The 16056-nt window shown below is 25.2% G+C and overlaps 1 protein-coding gene across 10 annotated transcripts in view; it reads right to left on the bottom strand.

Annotated features, from left to right (window-relative positions):
- Positions 1 to 16056, bottom strand: part of LOC136071910 (probable E3 ubiquitin-protein ligase MID2) — a 41935-nt gene that overhangs the window by 12518 nt on the left and 13361 nt on the right. For 5 of the 10 annotated variants that reach the window (XM_065797719.1, XM_065797718.1, XM_065797715.1 and 2 more), the window contains exons 4-8: positions 9823 to 10130; positions 8924 to 9157; positions 8703 to 8725; positions 6460 to 6602; positions 5157 to 5423 (exon numbers count right to left, since the gene is read on the bottom strand). In XM_065797719.1, the coding sequence (XP_065653791.1) occupies positions 5157 to 5423; positions 6460 to 6602; positions 8703 to 8725; positions 8924 to 9157; positions 9823 to 9843 (688 nt within the window). In that variant the 5' untranslated portion in view covers positions 9844 to 10130. The remainder of the gene's footprint in view (positions 1 to 5156; positions 5424 to 6459; positions 6603 to 8702; positions 8726 to 8923; positions 9158 to 9822; positions 10131 to 16056) is intronic. The other 5 variants (XM_065797710.1, XM_065797711.1, XM_065797713.1 and 2 more) reach the window with 1 other exon arrangement.

Below are 16056 nucleotides of genomic sequence, written 5' to 3'. Positions count from 1 at the left end.
TACAATACGTTTTTGGAATATGTCTAAAAGAGAAAGAGCAATATTAGAAGAACCAGCCAAAATATAACAACAGTATTCCATACAGGGGCAAAAACAAGATTTTTAGAGGTAGAGAATGGAATCATAAATAAGATAATGGCAAGCATGATAAAGAGAAGCAACCATAGCAGATGCTAACTTAGCAAATGAAATTGAAATTCATGAAAAGGCCAGTTGTGAACAATAATTCAAGAAGACATAAAGAAAATGATTAAGTTAAAGGGTTGTCACTCATTAATATAAGAACGTTGATAGTATTGTGATAGATAGCACAACATTCTTATGACTAGAATCAAGAAGACCCAGCATTTATCATCCTAGACAGGAAACAATGTAACACAGGTTTACATTTACAACAGCCTGCAGTCATATTCACATCCTAAGCTATCAGTAAGCTATTGGCTGGTTAAAAGCAAAATGGCAGTTTTTAACGCCAGAGATAAAATAAACTCAAAATCTTGTATCTCCGTTTAGTTAACGGCAGAAAAAAATTTAGTTATCAGAAGGCTGTTAACACCAAAATCTGACCCTGCTCTACCCCTTGTTAAACTGTTATCAAAGGAATTTTCTATTAAATTAAGAAAAATAAAAAATGGTATCCAATTAAAACAAATGTAAACAAATAAGTTTATTTTTATAACAAATAAGTATAAATATATAATCTATAAAATCTAACCTGTAAAAATATATGATAAATATATAATTTGATATAATATATATTATATCAAATTTATATAATTTATCCCCAAATAAATTTTATTAATAAAATGAAATGCATTTTGCATTTGATTATGATGCATGCACTGTTATGAACATGTATGTATGTTATATACATGCCTATTTGCATAACATTTATATATTTATTTATGCATAAAAGCAAATACACATGTACTTGATTTTTATTTTTTTTACTGTAAATCATGTGCGGAGTGTTGCTACATTGACTATCTTATAGCCTGACTCGCAAGGGAGTGCTGCTACATCGACTAACAAATAGGCTGACTCGCAAGAGAGTGCTGCTACATCGACTGACAAATAACCTGACCCGCAACGGAGTGCTGCTACATCTACTATCTTTTAGCCTGAACCGCAAGGGAGTGCTGCTACATCGACTGAGGGTTTGGTTGGGGCAGGCAGTCTATCAATTAATAAAAAAAAATAATTCCGGTCTTGCATTTTAATTTTTACTTTTTGTCAACAAAATATGGAAAAAACTTTCGGACAACATCTAAGGGTTCTATATATATATATACATATATAAATATATATATATATGCATATATATATATATTTTTTAAAAGCTATATATTTTTTATACGATATGTTTATAATATGTAAGTAGATTTCAATAAAAAGGCAGCATATAACTAATTTTTAATATATTTTGATATAATTATATATTAACAATATTACCTGATGATGCTGACCACAATAGGCCAGTGAAATATTGTTAATATATTATTATATCAAAATATATTTAAAAATAGTTATATGCTGCCTTTTTATTGAAATCAACTTACATATTATATATAAGGTGACCATGTGTACGCATTTGGCGCGTACAGTAAGCACTTGACTGTAGTTTTGGGCATTTGGGGTTTGTACGCGTTTGTGTTTGCATTTATATATTAAAAAAAAGCAAATAAAATTCTTTCAAAAAATATTCTTTGAAAGACTTTTATTAACGAATTTTCTAAAATATAGTTAAAAAACAAAATGAATAAATTTCCAAATAAACTTAACTATAAAACACAAAACTAAATGAATTAAATTCCTGTAAACATTAAAAACAAAAGTTATTAAATTCCTATAAGAGAAGGAAAAAAATTACTTTGAAAGATTTTTCAACCGCAACAAAGAAAATGGACTTGTTTTACGCAAATTTTGTTTGTCTTTTAATGTCTTTTTTTTATTGTAAATTATTGTAAATAACGCTTTGTGATTTATTTTAATAAGAAGTTCATAAAAATAAATGATTTAAGGTTTTTATAACTATTTATACATCAAATTCAAAAAATAAATAGTAAGAAGAGAAGGTTAAACACATTTAATGATAGTTTAAAGAAAATGTTTCTTTTCTTAACGCAGATCAAAGATGAGCTCTTCAAATGTACTATTTGTCTGCAATCGAAGATCATTGCAAATCTATCAAACACAAAATGGCATTGGATGCTTCTATATTGTCAAACAAAATCACAAAGTTGATGAAGAGTCAGAGCTTTGGTCAAAGTGAAAAAATATTAGCTATTCAAGAAGGAACGATTGCATTCCACACAACCAAACACAACCATAGCTTTAGAAGTGCTGGTTGTACTCGTGATTTTGATGTTAAAGAGGGTGTGCAAATTCAGCTGATTAACATGGATTGTGTAAATGGAGAAACATCAGATATTTTATCAGAAATTATTTTTAAATGGATAAGCGCTAACATTATATATCTATTTAAATGGATAAGTGCTAACAGTATATACCTTCAAAAGTTTTTGCCATTTCTGCAGATAACACCAATACCAATTTCGGAGGTTTGAAACGAAACAATAATAACAATATTTATAAAAAGTTAATCGTTAAGCTAAACCGTGAAATCATTGGTATCGGTTGCAATGCTCATATTTTATCAAATGCAATAAACACTGCATCTGGTTGTTTATCTAGTGATGTGGAGATAATTATTCCTCAGATTTATTTATTTTACTGTTCGAGTTTCTAGTTTAGAAAATTTCTGCGTTGAGGCTGGTGTGGAATATCGAAAATTGCTAGAATTCTCAAACTGTTATTTGACTTTTTCAATAACGAAATGGGTGAAATAGTATTAGTTTTTTGTTCACAGTCAAGCCAATGCTTTTTCACAGTAAAATAAAAATTAAGGAAGATGATATTTCTGCTGCTGTAGTTGTCATAGTATTAAAGAATTTGAAAGATCAGATAAAATCTAGAAAAGAAAAAAAATTTCCTCCTTTCATGGTAAGACAGCATTTGCAGTTACCAAAGAAAGTAGTCATCATTTGAAAAACCAACTTCTGAAAGAAATAGACATTTTTTATGGTGTCTGTCTTGAGTATATAGATGAGTGAACGCGTCACTTTAATCCAGCTGAAGTTTTTAAATGGTCTTTAAAGTTGAGTGGATTGAAATTATTGAAACTATAACTTTCTTGGACAATTGTCAGAAATCACATTCGATGATAACGAATTGTTCAACAAAATTCAGAAAACTAATTTATATTGCACAAAGGAAAAGTTTTCTTCTTGGAATTCACAGTCTGTTAAATGTGGCAAGTCATGGGTTGAAATTTTTTCTAATTTCGAAAATAATCACGTTCCTTATAACAATTTGTTAAAATTGATGGAAGCCTCTTTATGTTTGCCAGGTATAAACCCTTCAGTAGAGTGATATATATATATATATATATATATATATATATATATATATATATATATATGTATATATATATATATATATATATATATATATATATATATATATGTATATATATATATATATATATATATATATATATATATATATATATATATATATATATATATATATATGTATATATATAGTAGGAATTATCTTAATATTTCCAGTAATAGTGCTCAATACAGCGCATTATATAATTTGTTGATATATATAAATATATATATGTATGTATATACTCATATACATATCTATTTTTGTATCAAAGTACATGTATATTTACTTTTATACATAAATAAACACATAAATGTGATACAGATACAAATGTATTTAATTGCATGCAGATATGCATGTATTATATGTGGTCGCTTCTCAATAGGGGCCATAGGGGCCCAGCCCCACCTACATTTATTTAAAATAAAGTATTTGTTAATGTAAATATGTATTTATATATAGGTAAACATGCAACTATTAGCCTAAACTATTTACAGACAGGTTTTATAAAAATAAATAGTTCTAAGTTAGTTCTAATTTTAAATTAGTTTAATTTATAAGCAATACGTTTATTTGCAATTTATTTAAAGTATTGTAGCATTGTTTTAATTCATTGCCAATAACAGCTGGGCCAATTTTTACTGGCCCTATTTAATTTGTTTGTAGTAATATAATTTTTGATGCGCATGCAGAATTTGTTGTGCTTTCAGATGGGACAAAAAAGCCCACTGCCGGGCCTTATTGAACTGTCCCAAGAAGAAAAGAAGTTTAAAAACATCACTAAGTTGTAAAAATTCATCCACCATTTTTAATTCTCGATTTAAAAAGTGAAGAATTTACTGCTGCAAAAAGTCAGAAGTTTTGTTGACTCAATAAGGTACAGTAATACTCAGATACTTTATAGCATTAAGTGTAAACATTTGTTTGTAAAAATAATGTTGTAAACATTATACATTTGTTAATATTGGCAATATTAACACTGTTAATATTCAAAGTAAAACTACAATATTATTGTAACTTTACTTTGAAACAGTGTTAATATTGCAAGATTAACAATGTTAATATTGGTTTCTTAAACTAGATACATAGATAAAAAATTTATCAAGTAGTTATTAGGAGTATAAATTAATAGGAATAAGAACATGGCAAAAACATGATATTTAAAGTTGGTCTGACATAAACATTTAAAGAGGTACAGTTAGATAAAAGAAATTAATTTTTATTAATTTTCAGAAACTAGATTTTCTAGGACAAGTCATTTTATTCTATAATTATAAACAGGAATAATAATGGTAAAAATTATAGTAAAATTATAAATTTAGAAGTTGATTTTAAAATATCATGGAAAAGTTTTGCATTTCTTTTATAATAAACAATCTTATACATTTTATAACTTTTGTTAGTGAATTTCATTTTTCAGGCAAATATTGTTTTATTTTTTAAAAAATTTGAATGCTTTTTTTTTTTTACAGGGAAAAATAGTGGTTCAACCATAATGACTATGAGTGACAGAACATAAACATACATATAGTAACTTTTTAGTGAGTGAACACCACACCAGAGGTTTAGAAAGAACACAAACATACAAATAGCAACTTACGGGTGATTTAACACCATGCTAGAATATATAATACAATTATAAATTTTTTTAATGCGATTGCTAAATAAAATTATTAAAAAATGAAGAAAATAATGAACCAAACCTTCACATGTTTTAAATGATATCATCTTTGAACGACTTCCGATTCCAGCCTGGTTGCTTGCATACACAGAAAAATAAACTTGTTCATTATACTTTAAATTTACACATTCAAAAAAATGCTTCTCTCCTTCATAGATAAGTTCAAATTCAATACCATCATTACTTTTCTCTAAATAAAACTTGTTTATTCTATCAACAGACTGCTTCCAAACAAGCTGTATTTTGTTGTTCTCCATAATACATGCATCAATCTGAAAGTGTGGAGCTCCTATCAAAAAAATCGATAAATATGTAATATAAAATATTGGCTAATAACCTGTATTATAAATATTATATCTAATTAGTGGGAATTTAATATAACTAATTTGTATAAATAATATAGTAAAATCCGACAATTGATTTCTAAAATAAATAAATGTATTTCAATCAAAATTTATTCTGCAAAATGAATGCTTGTAAAATTTTTGTTGCATAAAATAACCTAGTAGAAGATTTTTACATTACTCAATGAAAAACTATGACTTTACAACAAAAATTTGTTAAAATGTAAAAAAACATTCCTTACTGGTTATTAAGGTTATTAACTTTTTAATTTAAAAAAAAATTATTTGAAAAATTTTTAAAAATCTAAAAAAAATTTCATATTATTATATATTTTAAATTTAATTTTATGTAGAGCTTATAAAAAATTTAAGGATGACCACCTACTTAAACCTGTTATGTTAAATATTATCTGTGCCAGATAATACACTAGGAGCTAAAAAAACTTCTAGAAATTAATAAAAATCTAAATATAAAAACTTGTTAATATCTATGATTTTTGGTATAAGACGCTTGCATTATTTTGTTATTTGTTGTTATTGGCTTTAAGTTAAAACTATATTTAAACTTTTAACAAATATACATGTTTTCAATGAGAGAAATTCTAATCAAAAAACTGTGTGTTTAAATGTCTATGTTAAAGCCAAGGTTAGGGGAATCAGTTTACTCCCAAAATGAAGTAAGACAAGACACAAGAAGTGATTTGTCTATACCAGACTGACAGTTCCAAATGAAGGAGATAGTGTTTTAATTTTTTTCACAATTTTACCCATCAAAGTTAAAAAATTAAGAACAAAAATGACAAATAATTTACAACAATCCTATTTATTTAAAAAATAACAAAAAACAAAAGAATCAGATAAACTAGCAAACTAAACTAATCAGAATCAGATAAACTAGCAAACTAAATTCACATTTTTTTTAACATTCTAATTGCTGTTCAACATAATTAAAACAATAACAAAAAACTGAAAATGTTTTACTTGGAGGAGCTAACCAATAGAAGCGCTTCAAAGTCTTCCTGGCAGATTGAGAATCCACAACCATCCCTTTAAAGGGAATGACTTTTCTTAACTTCTTGCATAGTGAAATATTTTCATTAGTTTTACTGGTAAGTTCTTTATATCTAAAAAAAAGTATAAAGCTTAGTTAGTCTTTAAAGTCATAAAATATAAAATCTAAAACCTTATCGATATGTGCAATTTGTTAATAAATTTGTTGATCAAATTATCTTTATGGTGGTAATGGTGGTGGCATAGCGTAAAGTACTTCATGGAATGGATTTTGTATACCTGATATAAGTCTTTTTTTGGATCTTACTCACCATGGAAAAAGTAAACAAAATAAAAGATACCAAAATATAATTACTTATGAATATTTGCACAAAATTAAAACATTTCAGTAAAAATATACTGAGTTGAATTCAATATGCACTCTATTTGTCTAGTAACAAATAATCAATAAAAAATAAATTGCCAAAAATGTATTAAAATCAGTGGGGAAGCACATGCTCTTAGTTTAAGCATAGTTTAGCTTACCAGTCTTCTCCATAAGCTTGCTACATATGGTGTATCTTAAAAAATTGTTGAGATTATGAAATCATTTCTTTCTAACCGCAGTATTAAATTCATCTTTGAATGTCAACGCTCTTCTTCATTTCCAGTAATTTATGGGGTACCTCAAGGTTCTATCCTTGACTCTGTATTGTTTCTTATCTTCATTATTGATTTTCCTGACAATACTACGTCTAAAGTTTATTTGCTGAGCACTCATCTTTATACTCCTATCTTAAGAGTCTCTGTTTTTAGATTGCTTAGAACAGACATCTTAAATCTGATTTCTCTTATGTAATAGCTTGAAACTTGCAGTGGCTTGTGAATTTAAAATCCAACAAAAATTAGTTATTTACTGTAAACAACTATCACAATATTGTTGACATTTCTATATTATTGAATGGCAACCTCACTGAGTCCTCTTCATTACATCTTTTTAGATAGCCACTCACTTCTGACCTCTCATGGAAACTATATATACAATCTATTGCAAAGCGAAATCTATTGCAAAGTGAACATCTGTTATATTTCCTTCTTTTTATCACGCTTGCCATTATCTTACTGATTCCATTTTCTACTTGTACAATTCTTTTATTTGTCCCTGTATGGAATACTGCCTTAACTTAACAGTCGCTTGTCGCCTTGTTAGAGGTGAATGAGTTAATAAAAAAATTATGTGCCACATTTTCCTTGCATTGTTCTAAACGCTACAGCTTTAAACTATTGTAAGAAGTAAAAAACTTGTAAAAAGGTCAAGCAAACTGGCATATCATTGTTAAAACATACGCTATCATAGAATAGAATAGAAAAGATGCTGTACACACTGTTTCACAATGTTTGTAAACCAAATCATTAAAAGTTTTACTTGTTAGCATTTTGTTTATTATTCATTGTGAAAATTATTACTGAAATATTTCTTTTATTTTTTCGAGTTTATTCTCAATATGGCGGCTAGAAAGCATAAAAAATAGCAAGTATTAATTGTTTGACTCTCCCAAAATGTTGAACTTTGAAATATAGATGACTCCTAAACAGTGCCACTAGTTTCTAAAAACTATTGCTACAACAAAACTCATTGTACCATAAATAACTTAAGTAAAGTTGCGTTAAAGCATGTTGAGTAACAGAAATAAGTTGAATTTAAAATTATAATTTCATATCAAATGTACCTTGATCTAAAGTTAGCATAAAAACACTACTGCAACTAGAAAACCATTAACTATTTTGGAAATTTTTTTTGAGCTGTGTACAACTCCCTCTAGTTCCAGTCAAAAAATATTATTGATTTTTGAGAGATTAAATAAAAAAACAAGTGAATTAAACAAAAATAAAAAGGAAATAAAACAGAGATTTTTATAAATGTTGAAAAAGAATGAGTTGTTCAGAAATGAGTTGTTCAGAAATGAGTTGTTCGGAAAGATATATTTTCAAAATTTTTTGGTGGAATAACAGCAGTACTTACCTCTTTTAGTTAAGCAAAAGCTTATTTTCTTGTTAGTCAAAAAAAAAAAAAAAAAATTATCAAAATTAAAAATTTTTTAAATGCAAATCTCTAAAAAATGATAATTTTGAATTTTACAAATAAATTTTGATTTTGATTTAATGCTAGCATGAAATAACAAAGTGACATAAATATAACTGCAGATATAATAAATATAAATACACTATCTTACCTTTTTTCAATTGCAGGCATAGACTAAAAAAAAGAGCTATATTTGAAGTTTTTTTGTTAAATAAATAAATAGTTAAATTTTAAATAAGTTTTAAAAAAAGTATTCAAAACTAATTTAAAAAAGATATCTTTATTTTAAAAAATGTTTTAATAAAAAAATCCCACAAACATCAAAATATTACCCAAAACCCTGTAAAAAAAACTAATTTAAACACATATTACTTCAAGAATTGCAACAGGGTCTTTGCAACTGATTGCATATGAAATAATGTCTTGTATTTTCAAAAGATTATTATAGTCTAAAAGTAACATATCTAAATTAGTGTTTAACATTTTCAACACGCTACAGTATTTTTTATCTAGTTCCTCCAGCATTCTTGCACGGTTCACTTCGATAAGATCAATCAACTGATCACACTCACGGTTAACGTTAGCCTCTGTGATCAAACCAGATTGCTAAAAATAAAATTATTTACATAATTGAAACTTCTTATAAATAAAATTATTTACAGATTTAAATTTTCCTCAGACAAAATAATATTTTAACTAATGGTAACATATGTTTAATTAACTTTAAGAGCATCTGAAAATGTATGTATATATATATATATATATATATATATATATATATTTATATATATATATATATATATATATATATATATATATATATATATATATATATACAGACATATTATAATATACATATGTATAAATTAAATTAGTAAAAACACTTATCTAATTTTTATTCTTCGACAGCTATTTTCTCCATCAGTAGGTCGTTCAGGAGCTTCCTGATGAACCTACTGATGGAGAAACAAGCTGTCGAAAAATAAAAACTAGATAAGTGTTTTTATTAATTTATTATTGCTCTGTTCTTTAAGAACATTGAGCACTCTATTTGTAGAATACACTAATATAATTTACATATATATATATATATATATATATATATATATATATATATATATATATATATATATATATATGTATATATATATATATATATATATATATATATATATATATATATATATATATATATATATATATATATATATATATATATGTATATCAGAGCACAATGTTGTACATATTATTTAAAAAAGACAGTTGAATACTTTATTTCTAGAGGAAGCCATGCATTTACATGCATTATAGATTTCAACAAAGCTTTTGATAGCGTTAACTGTTGGAAACTATTTTCTAAACTAATTGATCAGGGAATTGCCAAGAATGTTGTCAGTCTACTTGATTTTGGTACAAGAATCAAACCATGTTTGTCAGATGGCAGAAAGTAAACTCTGATAGCTTTAACATAAGAAGTGGTGTATGGCAAGGTGGAATTCTTTCACCGTTCTTGTTCATATTTTATATACACTGATTTTTAATATTGCAAATATGCATATTTGATGAAACATAGGTGAAACTAAAGTAAGTAATATCCATTTATTTAACCATAAAATATGAAAATTTACAATAATATTTTATAAACTCACATAAATAAGGTTAGGTGTCACTCATATAGTTAAAAACTAGTCAATGGAGTGACACCTAAAAAAAAAAAATAACAAATAAAGCACAGAAAGAATCATAAATAAGAAAAAAAAAAATTAAAAAGAAAAAAAAAAAAGAAAAATAAAGAAAGGAAAATAAAGCACTAATAAATAAAAATGATATTAATAATTGCAATAATAATATAATAAAAATAATAATATTAATAATAATGTGAATAAAACAACAAATAGTAACTATATCATGATAACTTTACTAAAAATTATAACTAATGATAAAAACAATGGTAAAAATAATTATAGTAAAGTTCATAACTATGACAGAAATTATTAAAATAAACATAATAAATTCAAAAATTAGGACAATAACCATAAAAACTATTACTACAATTGAATCACTATCACTCTCATTATAAATAATACTAGTAAGATTTAAAAAACAAAGATAAATTAATGATAATAGTAATATTTGTAGAGTTAAAAAAGACAGTATAAAATAAAAGTAGTAATAATAATATTTATAAATACAGTAATTTAAAAAAAGCAATAATAATAAAAGATAAAATTAATATTTATTAAATATTAATTTTATCTTTTAATTATTAAAAATTTTTTAATTGAAATATATTCAAATAAAAATTTCTTAATTTGGTTTCGATTGAGAAGAAGTTGCTTTTTTTTTTGTTTTTTTCGTTTTCAAAGTAATATCCATTTATTTAACCATAGAATAGGAAAACTTTTTTGAATCTTTTGGCATATGCTAACGATATTGTACTAATTGCTCCGTCTTGGTTTGGATTGCAAAAATTATTAACTACTTTATATGTTGAAGCCACTGCCATTAACATGTCATTTAATACAAAAAAAAACGGTGTGTATGGTATTTAACCCAAAACAGAGATGTAAGATTGTGTCAAGCAATTTTCCACTGTTTACCTTAGCTGGATGTGAATTAGTTTTCATGGACAAATTTAAGAATTCAGTTCACATAGTATAAAATGGTTTGTTTAACAATGCTGATATAAATCGAGATCTGATATTAATCAGACAATTCAAGAAATGCTCAAATAAGGTAAAAGTGCAACTATATAAGACCTACTGCCTCTGTTTTTAAGAAGTGGCTCTATAGACTAATTTTAGTGTAAATACTATAACAAAGCTAGACTCTTGTTACAAGAAATGTGCTAAAATATTTTTTGGATATGACAAGTACTCAAGCGCTACAAATATGTTTATACTAGGCTTGCCTAATTTAGATACTTTATTGTCTAACTACAGACATAGCCTTATAAATCGAACCAAATAAATAAATAAATAAATAAATAAATAAATATATATATATATATATATATATATATATATATATATATATATATATATATATATATATATATGTATATATTTAAACAACTTTAAAATGTATTCTACAAAGTCAGTGCTCAATGTTCTTAAAAGAACAGAGCAATTATAAATTAGTAGAAAATCACTTTACAAAAGTTTTTTTGATTCAACACTTTGTTTCATCAATAAAGACTCATCAGAAACCATGCATATTGGTTTCTAATGAGTCTTTATTGATGAAAAAAAGTGTTAAATAAAAAAAAATTCTGTGTAGTGATTTTCTACTAATTTATATATATATATATATATATATATATATATATATATATATATATATATATATATATATATATATATATATTATATATTATATATGATCTAGATATGATCTAGATATTGTCTACAAATGGTCTCAAACTAGGCTTCTTCTGTTTAACATATCAAAATGTGTAGTTATGCATTATGGCCACAATAACAAAAACTATTTATATAATTTAAACAGTATTCAAATAACATCAGATAAAGAATCAGATACAGAAAGAGATCTTGAAGTACTTTTTAATACAAACCTAAAATGGAAAAATCAAGTGATTAATGCTTCTAACAAAGCAAATAAAATGCTTGGTCATATCAAAAAATCCTTTGTTTGTTTCGAATGTTACTTTTACTTAGTTTGCTTTTTATTACTTTTATTTGTCAATTACTAGAGTTTGCAGTTCCGGTATGGTCTCCATTTCTTAAATCGGATTGTGACTATATTGAAAGAATCGAGCACAAAGCTACTAAACTAGTATCATCAATCAGAAATCTTTCCTATACAAAAAGACTTAAAAAATTAAACCTAACTACACTAGTAGAAAGGAGAAAAAGAGGAGATCTAATACTAATGTAAAAAATTATTAATAATATTGAAAAATTAGATAAAGGCAATTTCGTTTTCTATTTGTCAACAATCAAACGAGAGGTCACTGATTTAAAATTTCTAAGGAAATGACAAAACATAAGCACAGAAAAAACTTCTTTAATCGAGTAGCGAATTTATGGAACTTTCTGCCAGAAGAAGTTATTAAATCACCTTCAGTCAACAGCTTTAAAGCAGCTATTGATTGTTGGGTAAGCAGCAATCGATCATTTCAGCTGTCAAATATATATATATATATATATATATATATATATATATATATATATATATATATATATATATATATATATATATATATATATATATATATATATATATACATATATATATATATATATATATATATATATATATATATATATATATATATATGTATTTATATATATACATATATATATAGAACCCTTAGATGTTGTCCGAAAGTTTTTTCGATATTTTGTTGACAAAAAGTAAAAATTAAAATGCAAGACCGGAATTTTTTTTTTTTAATAATGATAGACTGCCTGCCCCAACCAAACCCTCAGTCGATGTAGCAGCACTCCCTTGCGGGTCAGGCTATTTGTCAGTCGATGTAGCAGCACTCCCTTGCGAGTCAGGCTATTTGTCAGTCGATGTAGCAGCACTCCCTTGCGAGTCAGGCTATTTGTCAGTCGATGTAGCAGCACTCCCTTCCGAGTCAGGCTATAAGATAGTCGATGTAGCAACACTCCGCGCATGATTTACAGTAAAAAAAATTAAAATAAAAACATTTTATTAAAAAAAATAAAAATAAAAACATTTTATTAAAAAAAATAAAAATAAAAACATTGTTTATATTGTTAAAAACATTCAAAATGTTATAAAAACATTCAGAATGTTTTTAAAAACATTCTGGTCAATTAAATTTGCGTTTTTGTGGTTTTTTTATATAACAATTAATTTGTAATTAAATTAATGGTTTTGACTTTCGTCCAACACGGAAATGTTGGACGAAAGTCAAAAGTAATTAAAAGTGACGTATGTGTTGGCGTAAGAATCACTTTTTTCCTTCCGCTCTTCCTAAAGCCAACAAACTATAGAACTATATATATGTATATATATACATATAGATATATATATATATATATATATATTTATATATATATATATATATGTATATATATATATATATATATGTATATATATATATATGTATATATATATATATATGTATATATATATATATATATATATGTATAAATAAAAAATTCCAAGGGTTGTATGTATATATATATATATATAAATATATATATATATATATATATATATATATATATATATATATATATATATATATATATATATATATAAATAAAAAATTCCAAGGGTTGTATACATACAACCCTTGGAATTTTTTATTTATTTATTTATACATTTTATTTATTTATTTATATATACATGTATGTATATATATATATACATGTATGTATATATATATATACATATATATATATATATATATATATATATATATATATATATATATACATATATATACATATATATATATATATATATATATATATATACATATATATATATATATATATATATATATATATATATATATATATAAAATATATATATCACACAAAAGGGATATAAAAATTGGGTGCGCGCTCTATAGTTTTTAAAAGAAAAGTATTATTTTAAACCTTGATTAAGTGAATGCATAGAGCGATTCACCAAGGTACAAGCCATCAACTGTTTACGAAAAGCATGTCTATACTTTAAGATAATTGTACGAAAAGATGGTAATCTGAGCTCTAAAAGCATGAAATATACACTATTATATTTGTTGTATCCAAAAAACACTGTTTTATCATTATAATTTTGCCACAAAGGAACACCATATAAATAAATGAAATATGCTTTAAACAGTTTAACTTTCACTCTGGTAGAGCATAAATGAAAGTGTCTAATTAAGATACTTGTACGTGTGTAAAGGCCCTTCACCTCTTTGGTTATATCAAGATCATCGGTTAGGTCATTTTTAATTATATGACCAAGGTATTTAAAAGATTCATCAAAAGCAATTTCACACCCTGACACGCATAATTCTGGGAAGGAGTTTGATATAACTTTTAATTTTTGAGTTGGATTAAACACCATACATACAGTTTTCTTGGTATTAATGACATATTAAGGACATATTAATTAAAGAAGATTCCTTATTTGTAAATCTGATTAGTTTTTGAAGAGAAAACCAAGAAGGTGCAATTAGTAAACAACCGGGGCTATGGCCGGGGCCAGGTTTGATAACACAAAGCCGCGACCGAGGCCGGGTTTATGACCAGGGTTGCATTAATATTGATAGATCCTATAAAAATGTTATTTTTAATTAAAATTTATGATATAAGTTATAATTAAAAACAATACTTTTATAGGACCTATCGATATTAATGCAGCCCTGGTCATAAACCCGGCCGGAGCTACATTAAAATTGATAGATCCTATAAAATATTATTTTTAAATAAATTCATATCATTAATTTAAATTAAAAATAACATTTTTATAGGATCTATTAATATTAATGCAACCCTGATCATAAACCTGGCACCGGTCACTGCTATGTGTTATCAAACCTGGCCCAAGCCATAGCCCCGGTCGTTTACTAGGTGCAATTAGAACCATATCATCAGCGTAGGCCAACTCATTCATGAATATACCACCTATATTACATCCGATACGAAGGTTTGATATTGATGAAATCAAATCTTGTATGTAGAAGTTAAATAGAAGTGGCGACATTATACTACCTTGACGAACCCCATTCCCAATTTTAAAACTGTTTGATTTTGTTTTTTGCCATCGAGCAGACATATATATATATATATATATATATGTATATATATATATATGTATATATATATATGTATATATATATATATGTATATATATATATGTATATATATATATATATATGTATATATATATATGTATATATATATATGTATATATATATATATGTATATATATATGTATATATATATATATATATATATATATATATATATATATATATATATATATATATATATATATATATATATATATACTTTGGTATTTCTATTTAAAATAAAATGAAATTTAAACTAATTGTTTATAAACAAATTTTCACGTGTATGTCTGCTCTACTTAACTGTTGGAGATAAGTCTTTGTACATTCTGGTAACATTTATAAGCATTACACTGAGTAAAACATATGTAATATTAAGGAGAGAAGAACTTATTTATAAAATATTTATATATGTCACACTATGTAACAGATCTTTTATTTTTTTATCTTTTTTAAATTTATTTTATTTTCATTTCTTTTTTGGGAAAAGAAAATTATGGAGCTTTTAGTAAGTAATGATAGCAAGTAAGCAAGTAATGATAGTAAGTAAGCAAGTAATGAAGTACATAGTTAATAGTCTTTTTATACAAAATACAAATACTCTACTTAGATACTACCTTACTAAGTACATGGTGCATAAACATGTATTGAACTAGTGTAAAATATGAATTTAATTATAAGCGTGTTTAGAATTGTAACATTGAATTTACTTTACCAAAAG

Source organism: Hydra vulgaris, chromosome 05, assembly GCF_038396675.1.
Source record: "Hydra vulgaris chromosome 05, alternate assembly HydraT2T_AEP".
Lineage (NCBI taxonomy): Eukaryota > Metazoa > Cnidaria > Hydrozoa > Anthoathecata > Hydridae > Hydra > Hydra vulgaris.
This window is presented reverse-complemented; position numbering and strand designations above follow the sequence as displayed.